Below are 16457 nucleotides of genomic sequence, written 5' to 3'. Positions count from 1 at the left end.
TCTTGCCCATGTCACCTTTGTATTTTCCTCATCTAGGAGCCCAATGCTCAAAACACTAATGCCAGCGTGCATGTTAATGGGTGTAGAACGCTCAGAGGGCACTAGCATGGGTTTCAACGAACGATGGCCACAATTTGTACTTAAATGGATGTTACTGAGGTCATTTGGTACTCCCTCCCAATGCTCAGAAGACAGTACATAAGCAAATGCTGAAAACCCTACCACCAGCTCAGGGATGGCATTCAACGTTTTAAGGAGATGATTTTTTTTCTGCATTTCTCACATTAAACTGCTGCTTTTGTGTTCTTTTAGAAAGCGAGAGGAAGCCTGTGCAGCACCGATAGTGAGAAACAAACGTGTGTGAGTCTGAGCAAATCCACACATAAGATGCCTGTTGTCCTGCACTTAAATATGAGTCTTCCAAAACTTTAAGTGCAAACAATTTTTGAAAAGCTTATATTTAAAGGTGCAGAAGAACGGTGTCGATATGCACTTGCACTTCCGGGTTTGCCTGGGCATGTGCACAAGAGCTGCACTTACTGCAAAACTTTTGTGTGCATGTGCCAGGCACGTTCCTCCCCCTTGCTTTCGATTTACTAGCACACATAAAATTTGAATGCCATTTGCTTTGAGCATTGCAGGGCTATGTTTCTGCAATGTTCTTGCGCTATGGGGTTTGCGCTGTTGCCTTTAGCGCCGGAGCTTTAAGCATCAGGGCCCAGGCTAGGCTGGACAAAAAATGCAAAGCGGCAGCTTCCTCTCATTCCAGGATCACCGTCCCAAAGCCAGACAAGTGAGCCAGGGAACACAGCCAGCAGGCCTGGGAAGAATGCTAACCATTGTTTGTCTCGAAAATCATTAAAGACACTCAATTCATGTCTCCTTTGTGGCTGTGTTAAGCTAGCAGGTAATAAAAGCAGTCTGCAAGAGGCATGCAAATCCTTATTCTGCCCTGAAGTGCATCAATTAGCTGAGATAATATATCAATAGAAATCAAACAAAATAAAACATGGAAAAGAAAATAAGATGATACCTTTTTTATTGGACATAATACATTTCTTGATTAGCTTTCGAAGGTTGCCCTTCTTCATCAGATCGGAAATAAGCAAATGTGTTAGTTGATAGTATATATAAGTGAAGCATCAAAGCATTTCAATGACAGTCTAGCAAGGTGGGGGTGGGTAGGAGGTATGCATGGGTACATCAAAGCATTTCATTTCATTGATAGTCTAACAGGATGGGTGTGGGTAGGTGAGAGGAGAGTGATAAACATACCCATCCTGTTAGACTATCATTGAAATGAAATGCTTTGATGTACCCATGCATACCTCCTACCCACCCCCACCTTGCTAGACTGTCATTGAAATGCTTTGATGTTTCACTTATATGTTTTACTACTGTTTTATTAAAATTCTATTAACTTTGTATTTCAAATTACTATGTAAGCCGCATTGAGCCTGCATTGTGTGGGAAAGCGCGGGGTACAAATGTAATAATAATAATATACTATCAACTAACACATTTGCTTATTTCCGATCTGACGAAGAAGGGCAACCTTCGAAAGCTAATCAAGAAATGTATTAAGATATGTCCAATAAAAAAGGTATCATCTTATTTTCTTTTCCATGTTTTATTTTGTTTGATTTCTATTGATAACCTTTAAGAGTGGACTAACTCGGCTACCACACCTCTCTACTGAGATAAAATAATAAGCAATCTGAAACAGAGATGCCTATAAATAAATGTATAACACTATCAGTGATTTGGTAGCATCCCTTCCAGATCCTTTCAACAGACCCTGGGAAGTGCATTCATGCTTTCCACACACTGACAGTTCAGATAGAAAAAGAAAGAAGGAAGCAAAATGGAACCGATACAGGAATTATGTGATAGGGGTGAGGAGGAAGTGGGAATAGCAGATGTGCCAGTTCTTCTTCACCCATGTGATAAGCAGCACGTTCAGCTATGAAACATCAAGTATCAGACTCGAAGCAAGATGTTCCCCAAATACCACTACTGAATGCCTTTGAAGATCAGTAATAAAGTCCAAAGGAAAACTCACAAATGCTCACTTATTCACACCAAAGCACAAAGTCACACAGTAAAAGTTTTAGGGATGATCATAAAGATGGGCATCTCTGAAACTTATGTCAGTTTTCCAATGCTATAAAATCAAAAATGTTCCATTTTATAAATACCATAAGAGTGCAAAGCGTCTCAAGGTATCAATTGTCTCTATATAATTACCCCGTTATTCAATAACAGGTTATTTCAATTTACACGCAGATTGTGCACGAAAAGTTATAGAATGCTGCCATCTACGTAAGTGTACACCTAACCCTGTAAATGGCAGGATCACACCTAATCAGTATTCTGTAATTACACACAATGTGTAATTGTTAGAAGGGTGTTCACAGGGGAGGAGCATGGGTGGACAATAGGTGGGGCTGATACTTACACAGGCAACTTCCAGAATATTGTTAGCCACATGTGTAAATATCACAGTTAGGTGCGAACATTAATGTGAGATCTGTCATAAATGTTCAGGCCTACATTTGGTGACACACAATAGGTTAGGAAACTTAAAAATAGAATCAGTGATATCTGAAAAATATAGAATGTAACTAAGAAAATGAATCAACCAGGGAGGGATTCTGGATTGATCTGATAGGACTAAAGGAAAGAAAGTTATCAAGCAAGACTCAACTTTTCTTTCCATAGCATGCTATCAGACCAGCCTAGATCAATATGATGCAGCAGTGTCCCCAACATAGGGCAGGACTAAAAGACTAAAACACTCAAAAGAGAGATAAAATGGAATAGCCTTAGACATCCTTCACGGCAAAACCCAGTAGAAAGAACCAAGACCAATCAGAAGGACTCTATAGAAGAGGAGGAGGAAATGAGTCACATAATAAGTAGACCAACAGAAAATAGCATTAATAGACAATGGAAGAGATGCATAAAGAAAAAAACAAACCCAACTGGTGATTTTTCTTAAATGGGTCTTTGAAAGCAACAGCCTAAGACCAAAGCACATCTATGAAGGGAATATTGCAGCTACAATAGAAATCCTGGAGGAGTTGAATATCCAAAGAAGGGAATGCAAGAAGAAAGCTATAAGGAGCTGAAAAAAACACTGTGCTTCCCCATCTACATCTGTGACAACCAGGGGCATAGCCACGGATGAGCCTGGGCCCAGCCAGTTTGCGATCAAGCCCACCCAGCAGTGGAGCACCTTTCACATCGCTTGCGTGGAGGGGCATCCTCTCCCTTCCTTAAGCGTCACTCTTGTTTGAACGGGGCGCCGGCAGCGATTCCAATACACTGCCTGCAGCTAACCCAGAAGCCTCCTTTCTGTTGTTTTGATGGAACTAGTCGTGGCCAACTCCCAGTTTCCACACCACTGAGAGTCAGAAGCTGTACTGGTCACTAACCTCGCCCTTCACTCCCGTGAAGTGAAGGGGGAAAAAAACTAAAAATTAGATTAATCCTGATCTTGGGAAAAACCAGACTTGCTAGTATAATTAAATAATTTTGTATTTATTGTGTAATAACAAATATTAAAGTGGAGTTGAAATAACCTAAACAACATTAAAAACTAAACTTTTATTTCTATTACCAGTTTCTTTTACTATACCAACACCTTAACAGAAGAATAACTCTTTAACTTTTCCTCCCCTTTTACAGATTCCACATCATTACCATCACAGTCCAGAAGCGATTAGATAAGTATTATTTCTCAAATCCTTTCCCCTTATGAAAATGTAAATGTATAGTCTTAGGATAAACCCTTTGTGTCTGCAACCTGTGTATATTTGTATAAAGAATTTGATTCTTTGTTCCACTTTTCTTTTTCAGGTATCTCTAGTTCTTCACTCCCGGGAGACTTAAGGTAAGTATGTTCACTGACTATTTATGTTTATTGTATTCTTTTTCTCCCCTTTTTCTCCACAAAAGTACTTAGCTGTAGCAGATTTTGTCCACAGAGTCTTTCTTGCGGTGGGGCCCAACAATTCTCCGGAATGGTTGCTCCTTCCTCCGTGCTGTCTTCTGGCTACACCTCTCACTTAATAAAATAAGCGGGAGCAAAACCCTGCCTTCCTACTTTTCAACTTAAGGAATTACTATTAATAAATGATTTTAACAAATAACCGGGGTGCCGCTAACTTAGTAAAATAAAATTAATTTAAATACCCTTTCTTTTTCCACCCTGAGCTATGTACTTTTGTTCCCTAACCTCATTCAGAGTGTCTGATCTTTTTCAGCAGTGCAGCACAGCTCTCCACATTCCACTGACAGGCTTGCTTCCCAACATTCCACTCCTTCACTCTCTTTGCACACACACAGCCTTTAAAAATTCTTTTCTCCTTTCCCACTTAAGATCCCAAAACCCAACTTCAATCACACTCAACACTGTCACCTAGCCTCCCTCCCACCTTAACTAACCATACTTTCACACTCACTCTCACCTCTTACATTCCCAAGCCATCCAAACTCAAAAATTCTCAAGAAAACACTCTTCACTCTAAGCTTTAATCCCACCTAAATGTTTCTTAATTACCCTTAATAATCACATTTCCCTAAAAATATTCATTCTCTCCTTTTTCTCTCAAAATCACTCCCTTTCACTCACAGACACTGCAGCGCTTCCTCACTCACTGAAGACCAAAACCACTCAGAGCTCACTCACACATCATCCTTCTTCTACAAAGCAGCAGGCTCAACACAACTGCCACAAACCCCCGTTTCCTAGGAAAACCCTCCTTAGCTTCCCATTCAAAACCCTTCTCAAAATTCCAAGCTACATTGCTGACCGGCGGAATGTTCGCCAGCACAAGTAAATCCCCATTTTACAACTTTGTTTTTTCTTCTTTCCCTAACCCCATGTTACAAAGGGAATATTGCAGCTACAATAGAAATCCTGGAGGAGTTGAATATCCAAAGCAGGGAATCCAAAGCAAGAAGAAAGCTATAAGGAGCTGAAAAAAACACTGTGCTTCCCCATCTACATCTGTGACAACCAGGGGCATAGCCACGGATGAGCCTGGGCCCAGCCAGTTTGCGATCAAGCCCACCCAGCAGTGGAGCACCTTTCACATCGCTTGCGTGGAGGGGGCATCCTCTCCCTTCCTTAAGCGTCACTCTTGTTTGAACGGGGCGCCTGCAGCTAACCCAAAAGCCTCCTTTCTGTCGTGTCTCACCCCTTCTGTTGCAACTTCCTGTTTCTGCCTGGGTGGGATGTGGCAGAAAAGAGGCTTCCGGGTTAGCAGCAGCAGAGTATGGGAATAGCTGCTGGGGACTCATCCAAACAAGGGCAACACCTGAAGGAGGGAGGTGCACGACAGTGGGAGCCCAGCCTGCTCCCCTCCACGCTGCCGCTTCCACGGACCCATTCATGTGAGAATGAGAGTTGTGGGTTAGGATGGGCTGGGGTAGGAAAGGATACCGCATGAGGGGGGCAACAGAGACAGAGAATTGTTGGACATAGAGAGGAGAGAGGCAAGAGAGAGGGAGAATTTGAAGTGGAAGAGAGGGGTGGAGAGGGACCAAGAGTGAAGTAGTTATTCAAAGCCAATACTCCAGCATATACTGGTGGAGGACCAGTGAGAATGCCTCGAGGATTGAAGAAGACAGACTCCAGGATGGGCATTTGGGACCAGGAATGGCAAGAAACCTGGTTGCCCTTCAGAAATGCCCTGTAAATGCAGAAGACTAACAGCCCTTGGAGTGCGGCATGGCTGAGGAACAGGGACAGGCTAAAAAGAGGGCCATGAAACAGTCACAAGAGGTGACCGGCAAACAACCTGCTGGGGTAGCCAAAAAGGCACCAGGAGGACGGATGTTAATGGAGTCTCCAAGAGGGAGCAACTTAAGTGGCCTGCCAGAAATCAAAGGGTTTCAGGAGGTTAAGTGTCCTGACAAACATAGGAAGTCAGAAGCCAGACAAGTGGATGGGCAGCAAAGGTGTGTGATACCTGAGGAAGGGAGTGAGCTACAACCCAAGTCCAGAAGCCCCAAGAAGGGAAAGGGGGCCTATCATGAACAATAGGTAGAAGTTAAGTGTCTGTCTCATATGCAGTCCAAGAAGTGGAAGAAAGGAAGTCCACTCCTGTGGTTTAGAAGTGAGCAAAGACCTGGATTGGTTGTCTGCCATGGTAACTCAACCAGGGAAAAGACAGAACCCCTTGAGGATCACCCAGCAGAGGTTAAGGACCCACCACAGGATTTAGCTAGCGAGTTAGAGGAGGCTGACCGCTATTGTAAAATACTGGATGAAGAATTGCAACAAGCAGCTGTGTATGCTAATGGCCAGTTGCAAAGTCAAAGAGAAAAGTGGGAGGAAAAATCATGCCAAGCTACAGGGCCTGCTAAAAAAGAAAGTGGAGCTGATGGGAGCTCTCACACAGCCAATTGGAAAGTGTGGGGAGGAATTAGAGTATCCACACTGCTGTAGAAGCAGAACAGAAAAGATTACAGGAAACCATTGAACAGCAGGGGGAGTAGATAAGGCAATCCAGTGCCAAGTCCCTAGGACGGGACCTTGCAGAGACAGGACTACAAGCAAGGCTGGAGGAGCTCCAGGCCTTGGAAATCTCCTTAAGCTACAGAGAGGAGCAACTGGAGGAGAGAGAGTGTGATCACACAGCCAGAATGCATGGCTGAGAGCAAGCAATTAAGTGACGCTAATTGGTGCATTTACCTACCCTTACGTGCCTAGATGCACTACGCAGTATTCTATACAATAGGATAGAAGTATGAGGGGGGTGTACATATGGGCAGGCCATGAGCATGGTGCTAACTTACGCCTTAAAGAATACTAGACTTGGCGTAAGTGGTCGCTCCTAAATGTAGGTGCATCAATGCCTACTTAGTATTCTATAACAGAATCTTGGTGCCATGATTGAAAACGTCCAAATTGGTATTTTCAAAACCAATTTTTAGATGTTTTTCTATGATCTCTGTCAGAAGTGCGTTCTAATCACAAGGAGGCGTGTCAGGGGCATGTTAAGGGCGGGATGTATGCATTCCTAACACTTGGACATTTTTCCGACATAATGGAACAAAACAAAACCGTCCAGGACTAAAACTAAGACGTTATTATTATTATTACATTTGTACCCCGCGCTTTCCTCACAATGCAGGTTCAATGCGGCTTACGTAGTAATTTGAAATACAAAGTTAATATAATTTTAATAAAACAGTAGTAAAACAATGTAAAGTTGGGCTTAGTAGTGTAAGATAAGTTGAGCTAGATAATATATGACTAGGATAAAAGAGGGTAGACAGGATAGGATAGTATAATTTGGGAGAAAGGGTAAGGAGGGATAAAATTAAGGAGAGATGGAAAGAGAAGGATGGGAGGTTGGTATTTAAGTCAGAACAGAATTGGGGATGGAAGTTGGCGAGATTAGGTTGGGCCCTTTGGGTAGGCTTGCTTAAAGAAATTAGCTTTCAGCATTTTTCTAAAGGGCAAGAAGTCGTTTATTAATCGGATTGGTCTGGGTATAGCGTTCCAAAGCTGGCTGCCCAAAAAGGAGAAATTGGATGCGTAGTAGGTCTTGTATTTAATTCCTCTACAATTTTGAGCTAGACCTGTTTTTATAATGAATAAGACACAAAAAGGTGTCCTAAATGACCAGATGACCACTGGAGGGAATCAGGGATGATCTCTCCTTACTTCCTCAGTAGTCACTAACCGCTTCCCACCCTCCAAAAATGTGATTTAAAACATTACTTGTCAGCCTCTGATGTTATATTCAGGTCCATTAGAGCAGCATGCAGGTCCCTGGAGTAGTCTAGTGGTGGTGCAGTGCACTGTAGACAAGTGGACCCAGGCCCTTACCGTGAGCCCTCCAAAACTCACCAGAAATCCACTGTACCCATATATAGGTGCCCCCTTCACCTGCAAGGGCTACTGTAGTAGTGTACAGTTGGGGGTAGTGGGTTTTGGGGGCCTCAACAGACAAGATAAGTGAGCAATGGTGAGATGTGTACGTGGGAGAATTTTATTAAGTCCACTGCAGTGCCCCCTAGGGTGTCCTGTTGCTTTCCTGGGGTTTCTGAGGGACCAGTCTACAAAAATGCTGGCTCCTCCTATATCCTGATGGCTTGATTTTGTGCATTTTGCACTTGGACTTTTTTTTTTTTTTTTTTAACGGGCCAAAAAACAAAATGTCCAAATCACAAAACCTTGTTCAAAACAGTATTTTCGGAAAAAAAAGATAGACGTTTTTCTTTTTTGAAAATGGCCTTTCCTATTCAGATTTTGGCCGTTTTTTGCAAAACATCCGAAGTCGGACTTAGACTTCATATCGAAAATGCCCGTCTACGACAGTTAAAACGTAGCAAGAATCAGAAATAACTCTCTCTCACTAATAGAAAAACACTACCCCAAATGTCATCCTGAAACTATCCACTCCCTAAAAGCCTGTTTCCGCAGTCAAGCCTTCCATGTCTTATAGTAACTCATACTATCCTTGCCCTGATACACATTCTGGGTAGCTTGTTCCATGAAACCATTGCTACTGTAGAGGAAGACCAAGGCCAAGCACATTGCAAACACTTTTCTTTCAAAGTACAGAGGGTTGAGTAAAACTGTTGTTATTGCAAATACACTTCACAAAGAACACACATGACTCAAGAGAGATTTTTCACAAGACAAAAAATACAGTCCCAAAACTGAGCTGAAGGAAATATACACTGCCTCTCAGAAAATCCACAGAATGCCAACATTGCCACCTAGGGGTCACTGACTTGTATAGGTTTATTTAGACAGAGTCATTGCAGCTAAAACAGATAGGGATACTCTTGAAAATGTTTTTTAAAACATTATTTTGGAATAAAGGAACTTATACTTTTGAGCCCAGTGGGGATCTTTTTACAATTTGATATCACTTACGTGATCTCCTGATACGCCTACATAATCTGTGTATTTTTATACCACAGAGTAAGATGACCAATAATATGTGGAAAACTGTGTATGGCTTTACTAGTGAGCAAGCTGGTGGGACCCTCCCAGTTTGACATTACTGAATCCACAGGAAACAACTTTATAGGATAGACTGATAATTTAAATCTGAATAAAATACTAACTAATATAGAGATCAATGCATCGATCCTTGTGGCTTATTGTAAGGTAGAGAGAATCCCTAGAAGTTTAAGAATGAATAAAGAATCACAAGCTTTGTATTTTTTTGATACATGGAATAGAATTTTAAATATTCTTTTGACCTAATGCTATTAATTATTGATAATAAAAGTAAGACCATAATGCACCGAAGTCAGGAGAAGTTAGATACTGAATTGAAAAAGTTGAAGATAGTCACACAGCTAAAGAATGCAATAAACAGTATAAATCATTACAAGAAAATATAGAGAAATTTAAAGACCAGCTTAAGAAAAATAAGATAAAAACAATATAGGAGAGATGAGCAAGACTATCTCCAAAATAAAGTCTACTCTTGGATGTACTGAAATCTCTAATACTTCTGCAAATCCTTCTACTGAATTAGGTTCAAATACTAGTGACAATATGAGCTCTACTTCTTCTGGTAGTGGAAGCGATTCTAATAGTTTGTTTGTTTTTTTTAGCACAGAGAGGATGGTACAGTTGGAGAGGAAGAGGGCCTCAAAAGATGACGGGTCATGTTTACTAAGCCGCGTTACAGGCACGTCAGCATTTTTAATTAGTTAAATGTTTTATTGGTTAATTGAGAGAAAAATATTTTGTACAATTGATATTTGTGATACAATAAAGTCTAAAAATTAAGAGATAATATTGGTTATAGTTATGTAAAGCGTACAGGCAATGAATATGCATGAGACAGATTTGCATGCCAAGGAGGCAATGTATGTAAATCAATCTCATAAATACTCATTGTGGATATCCTGAAAACTGACTGGCTGGGGTTCCCCAGGATAGGTTTGGGAATCACTGCCCTTTGATAAACCTCAATTAAGTTCCACAGTGGTATACTTCTGCTGACCTTTAATATCAAACCCTTTGCCTGCCCTCTGCATACAAACCTGCTCTGCCAGCCAGGACCTAGTCCTATTTCTGGATCCCTCTTCCACCTACTTTATTGGTGTTCCTGTTTTGTAGATTGACCTGTTTGTTGAGACCGCATGGTCTCTATGTCCGGCCCATCTCCTGCCTCCATCTATCTGACAACTGGGGTCTACTTGGCCTCCACAGAAATACTTTGGGCTTGCACTGTGGAGCTTGAAGAGGCAAATAGGATGGGGAAATTCTATGCAAAAATGCTACAATTAAACAGTGCAGAATTTTCAAAAGGTTTAAACAGAATTCCCCCGGGAGTAAACAGCTAAATAGTGGAATGTCTCAGGATCTATATTTGGACCAGTATTTTATTTTTAACTTATCCATTAACAATTTGGTAAGAGGAAGCAATGAACGAAGTGATCAAATCCGCAGATGACAACCTATTTGTCACTACCGTCCAGCTACTGCGTGGCCCAGGTGGTAATTTCATTTTTTACACGCGCCCACTATGCGCATCTGAACATTTCTGGCGCACGGTGCTAACCAGGTAGTAATCAGCATTGCACGTATGCTGACAATTATTGCCCTGCTAACACACAAGACCTTACGGCTAAGTCAATGGGTGGCGGTAAGGTCTCAGGCCCAAAATGGACGTGCGCCAATTTTCATTTTGCCACACGTTCATTTTCAGCCCCCCAAAAAAGGCTTTTTTGCAGGTGCACTGAAAAATAAACCTGCACGCATCCAATACACGCATCTACACCAGCGCAGGCCACTTTTCAACGCACCTTAGTAAAAGGACCACTGTGAGAAACTGATAAAAGGACCCTTCCCAACCGGGGAACCAGACATCTAAATGAGAGATGAAATTTAGGAGTTTTTTTACTAAGTGCATTAGGCACTTAGCACACAAATTTGTATGTGTTGATGGCTATAGCACAAACGCAGTAACTGCTATGTTTACAATTACAAGAATGCAAAAATAAATAATCGTGTGCTAATTCACATGTTAAGGGCATTTTGTGTTGGGGGCATAACTAGGCAGGGCATGGGAGAATGAGTGTGGAAGGTATACTGCAGTTAGCATGTGGCAACTGCTGCGTGCTAATCAACAGTTTTGCACTTAGTGCAGGTCCACTTTGCACCTCCTACATAGGAGGCCTAAGTATATCCGTGCTAACTACGACCAAGGTACTGCTCACTAAGGAAAAATCAGCTCTTACCCGATAATTTTATTTCCTTTAGTCCCAAAGGATTAGTCCATAATTGTGGGTTATGCCCACCTACCAGCAGGTGGAGATGCTGAGTAAATTATAATTTTTAGTATATCTAGCTGCTGTGCTTATTCGAGTTTACTCTATACTTTGATAGCAAGCTGATTTGATTTTACTCAACATACTACATGTGCTAACAACATTAGTTTAGTTATAGGGAAGGAGGAAAAGACCTCAGAAGCGCAGCCTGTGGTGTTTATAATATTTATTTTTATTTTATTTATTTTGCATTTGTACCCCACATTTTCCCACCTGGAATAGGTTCAATGTGGCTTACAGGTTACATAGGAAAAGCAGGTTACATAGTAAGGTTCAAGGTGGCTTACAGGTTGCTTAGGAAAGTCAGTTTTCATGTTGTAGGGCAATTTGCTGCCATGAGATTTGTGGGAAATAGGTGGTATTGGGTCTTCTGTAGTAATGGGACAGGTTCTGATTAGGTCAAGATCGTGATTGAGGTGCTAATACGTTGTTTGCTTTAACTACAAAAGTTTGTCGAGAAAGAACGATCTGAAAAAGTGGGCTTTCAGGTGTTCTCTGAAATGTAGATAGTTGTTGATAGACTTTAGGTCTCTTGGTAGGGTGTTCAGATTTTGCTACAGATATAAGTGAAGCAGATTTTGTATGTTGTTTTGAATTTCACTCCTTGACAGCTGGGGAACAGGAGGGCAAGATAAAGACCTCGAACTCTTGACAGCGTTTTGCAACGGTAGGTTTATTAGGTGTATCATGTATTCTGGTGAAAGGCTGTTACTCTGTAGGTCAGTGTGCAGATCTTGAAGGATATTCGTGCTTTGATAGGTAGCCAGTGTAGTTTTTAAAGCAGTGGTTTTGTACTTTCAAAGCAATGTTTGCCATCTATGAATCTTGCTGCTGTGTTTTGTGCTGTCTGTAGTTTTTTGAGGGTTTGTTCCTTGCATCCTGCATAAATTGCATTGCAATAGTCTTCAAGAGTTAGGACTATGGTTTGTACTAGTGTATGGAAGATTTCTTGTGGGAAGTAGCTTTTTACTCTCTTGAGTTTCCACGTTCTACTTGTTTGTCAAGGGACAGCTCATGATCTATTGTTATTCCTAGGATCTTCAGGTCTTTTGCTATAGGGAGGTTCGTTCCCCTACCACTTATAGTGATGAATCGTTTGGTATTGAATCAGTGTGATTTTTCCATATTCAGCTTTAATTTGAAGGCTGATGCTCATAGTTCCATGAGATGTAAGCTGTCTATGATTCTGGTAGTGATTTCAGATGGATCATTTTTGAAAGGAATAAAGATTGTTACATCATTGCCATAGATGAAGGGGTTGAAACCTTGTTTGGATAGTGACCGTGCTAGTGGGGCCATCTGTAGCTGGGCGAAACTCCTCATAGGTCTGAAAAACCTCTTACTGGTTTGAGAAATTTATTTAAATCCTTTTTTCGTATTTTTCTTAAGAGATATTTTTTATATAACATGTCTCCTATGGTCTTATCTTAGAACGGAGAAAGGCACTTATCTAAAAATGTCGCTACTTGTACGGTGAGCTCAACAGAGCGCCTTCGTTTCACACTTTCAGGGGCATAATCGAAAGAGAAGGACGCCCATCTTCCGACACAAATCGGGAGATGGGCGTCCTTCTCTCAGGGTCGCCCAAATTGGCATAACCGAAAGCCAATTTGGGGCGTCCTCAACTGCCTTCCATCGCGGGGACGACCAAAGTTCACGGGAGCATGCCGGCACCATACCGAAGGCAGGACGGGGGTGTGATTAAGAGATGGGCGTCCTCGGCCGATAATAGAAAAAAGAAGGGTGCCCCTGACGAACATTTGGCCGACTTTACTTGGTCCAATTTTTTTCACGACCAAGCCTCGAAAAGGTGCCCGAACTGACCAGATGACCACCGGAGGGAATCGGGGATGACCTCCCCTTACTCCCCCAGTGGTCATTAACCCCCTCCCACCAAAAAAAAAAATGTAAAAACATTTTTTTCCAGCCTCAAATGTCATACCCATCTCCATCACAGCAGTATGCAGATACCTGGAGCAGTTTTTAGTGGGTGCAGTGCACTTCAGGCAGGTGGACCCAGGCCCATCTCCCCCCCTACCTGTTAAACTTGTGGTGGTAAATGTGAGCCCTTCAAAACTCACCCGAAACCCACTGTACCCAAATGTAGGTGCCCCTCTTCACCCCTTAGGGCTATGGTAGTGTTGTACAGGTGTGGAGAGTGGGGTTTGGGGGGCTCAGCACCCAAGGTAAGGGAGTTATGCAGCTGGGAGCAATTTGTGAAGTCCACTGCAGTGCCCCCTAGGGTGCCCGGTTGGTGTCCTGGCATGTGAGGAGGACTAGTGCACTACGAATGCTGGCTCCTCCCACGACCAAAGGGCTTGGATTTGGTCATTTTTGAGATGGGCGTCCTCGGTTTCCATTATCAGCGAAAACCGAGGTCACCCATCTCTTCGGTCGACCTAAATGTTGATATTTGGGCGTCCACGACCATATTATCGAAACGAAAGATGGACGCCCATCTTGTTTCGATAATACGGGATGCCCCGCCCCTTCGCGGGGACGTCCTCAGAGATGGGTGCCCCCGTTCGAAAATGCCCCTCCACGCTTCTTCGGGAGCTTCACCATTAATCATTTTATCAGAAAGTCCTAAATGCAAAAAAGAATCTATAAGTAAAATCCAAGGTTACATGGACTAATTTTCTTACTGCTTATGGTTCATAGAATTACCTATTGACTGTGCCTCCGTAGTGCTGCTTCACCAATGACAACTAAAATGGCATCTATCTGTTTTTAAAAGGGCGTCCTCTCTCTTTGACCAATCGGGAATCTTCCCGGAATGGTAGATTATTAATCAGGAGTGAGAAGGACACAAATCTGCAAATAATACAGATCCCTCAGCAAAGCCCTGGCAAAACAGGAACCTGTCGGGGTCTGGAGAATGTTTACCTGATGCAGATAAGTGATTGTCCTTCAGTGAACGCCATAGATAGCACAATTTTGTTTGTAACATTGTAGATGGTAGCTTAAAGAGAGAAAAAACAAAAAAGTAAAAAAAGCTAAAAAAAAACAGTTTCAATGAGTTATGCACACGATTTGAATCACTGCACTTTGATATTTAAAATACAGTAGGTCGGAGTTTTTGTCAGTGATTATACATGTCACGGATGCTAAAGTATGTCCAGATGATGAGCGATAACATAGGACATAAGCACAGTGAAATTATGAGACTTTTCCCCTCACACTTAAAGTGCAGTTTATAGTTAATCACGCAACGGCTAATTTACTTCTTTGGTGAAGTTGATTATTAGAAGTTTAAGCCATTCTTTCTTTGAAGAACTGGACAATGTTAGCACATTTAGACTGATTCTGGACTTCTGCATGAAGGTAACTCTGCCCTCATTATTCATAGTAACATAGTAGATGACGGCAGAAAAAGACCTGCACGGTCCATCCAGTATTCAATATCTGTCTTTTAAATAATAGTAATAAAATTATCAAGTGTATTTTTATAGTATACCTCTGCAATCCACAAAACAAAAGGAGCAAGTTCCCACATGCTATCTTTTTCTTTTGATCTAGGCACAAGAAAAAAAAAAGATTTAAAATGCTCCCCAGGTTTCTGAATATTGAGCACCTGATTCTCATAACATGATGTCTGTTTTAGTGGCCCTTAACCAGGAGAAAAAAAATATCTGCATGAATATAACACCTGCTAGGGTGTCCCTATAACTAGCCCTCTCCAAATGACACAGATTACGATTTATAACAAATTACTACTCTACCAATGATGTAAAGTTATTCCTTTATTATACTTCCTCTGTGTACAACCATATGCTGCAGAAGCTGGCATGTTTTGAAAAAATAAGTGAGATTAAATACAAATGCTACCAACAACGTGGATGCAGCAGCTCATAGGTTTGCTTGCTTTGTTTTGAGAGTATGGCGATGACGGCTGCCCAGGCAAACTGAGACTGGACTAATTGGTTTCGACGTTTTGACGTCACTTGGTCTCCTGTCTATTAAACTTCCTTGGACTAACCTAAGTAACTTCAACTTTTTGACGTCATTTCGCGTCTGTTCTCAATCAAAGCTCATTGGTGAGTGTAAATATCTATGTGCTTAAAGTGGGTTAAAATAGCATTCTGTAAAGAAAAACAGATGCCGAGTTTTCATTATAGAATAGACTTCAAATAAGCTCTTTCATATCCTACATCTAGGTGCTCTTCTGTCGATTTATCCTGTACAAACATATTGCTGGCGAGCATGCAAGTACCAATTTTTTAAGTTGTTTAGCCTTTCTGGAAATTGCCCTGGGCTTTCAAGAATCGCATATTATCAGCCTGATCGAAGGAAGACATTCGGAAAGAAGGAGGAGGAGATCCATTGCTTTGGCTGGACTACGAACCGATCCACGTTATTCTATACAAAAACTGTCCCTGTGCAAAGTCCAAAGGTTTCACAATTTGGAAATCAGTTACCCAGTGCTGGCGTGCAATTTGAAAATTGCCCTGCTGCTTGGTTCGCACCCTTCTCCTGCCCTGTAAATGCATCCCTTCATGCCTGAGCCCCAACCACGTGCATTTCATCAACCCGTCTTTTTGCACCTCCTCAAGCTCTTTGCCCTCGCCGATTTGCAGAGTGCATTCATCCATATATCCCCTAAGGCACCTCACCAGACAGAACCACCCCCCCCCCCCCAAAAAAAAAAAAAAAAAACAACAACAAATAAAACAGCAGAGGCGAATCTGTTGCTGGGATCGGGCAGACGGGTACTTTGCATACACAGCAGCAGTAAGTCTAAAGTCGAGGATCAAAAGCATGGCTCCCCCGGAAAACATGAGACATAACCCAGCTCCTCTTACCTTCACTGCTTGTGCTGCTGCGGCCATATTGCTTAGGGAGTGTACAACCAGCAGTAAAGTTTTCTGTTTCCTCCGGTGGGTAGAGGGAGGGCTTCATTTTTTTTTTCACTTAAACAACTTTATCACTGTTAGCATGTGTACAAAGCAAACAAGCATAGGTGAGCTGCCCAAGTCTTCTTATCCATCTAATGTTGTGCTAGCTGGTGATTCACTGTTCAGCATGGGGGGTAATTTTGTGACTCCAGCATGTCGAACAGGCATTTTTATGCACTTTAAGTATTCATTTTTAACTCCTAACCCATATTCACTTGTTCAGAACCCTTATTTTATCATCCT

The 16457-nt window shown here is 41.9% G+C and overlaps 1 protein-coding gene across 1 annotated transcript in view; it reads right to left on the bottom strand.

Moving 5' to 3' along the window:
* Window positions 1–16200, bottom strand: part of MTAP (methylthioadenosine phosphorylase) — a 166387-nt gene extending 150187 nt beyond the window's left edge. The window contains exon 1 of the mRNA XM_030192434.1: window positions 16122–16200. Within this exon, the coding sequence (XP_030048294.1) occupies window positions 16122–16148 (27 nt within the window). The 5' untranslated portion in view covers window positions 16149–16200. The remainder of the gene's footprint in view (window positions 1–16121) is intronic.
* Between the last annotated feature and the right edge of the window lie 257 nt (window positions 16201–16457).

Source organism: Microcaecilia unicolor, chromosome 2, assembly GCF_901765095.1.
Source record: "Microcaecilia unicolor chromosome 2, aMicUni1.1, whole genome shotgun sequence".
In the NCBI taxonomy this organism is placed as follows: Eukaryota; Metazoa; Chordata; class Amphibia; order Gymnophiona; family Siphonopidae; genus Microcaecilia; species Microcaecilia unicolor.
The sequence above is the reverse complement of the archived record's forward strand: the minus strand, read 5'-3'. Positions and strand labels throughout refer to the sequence as shown.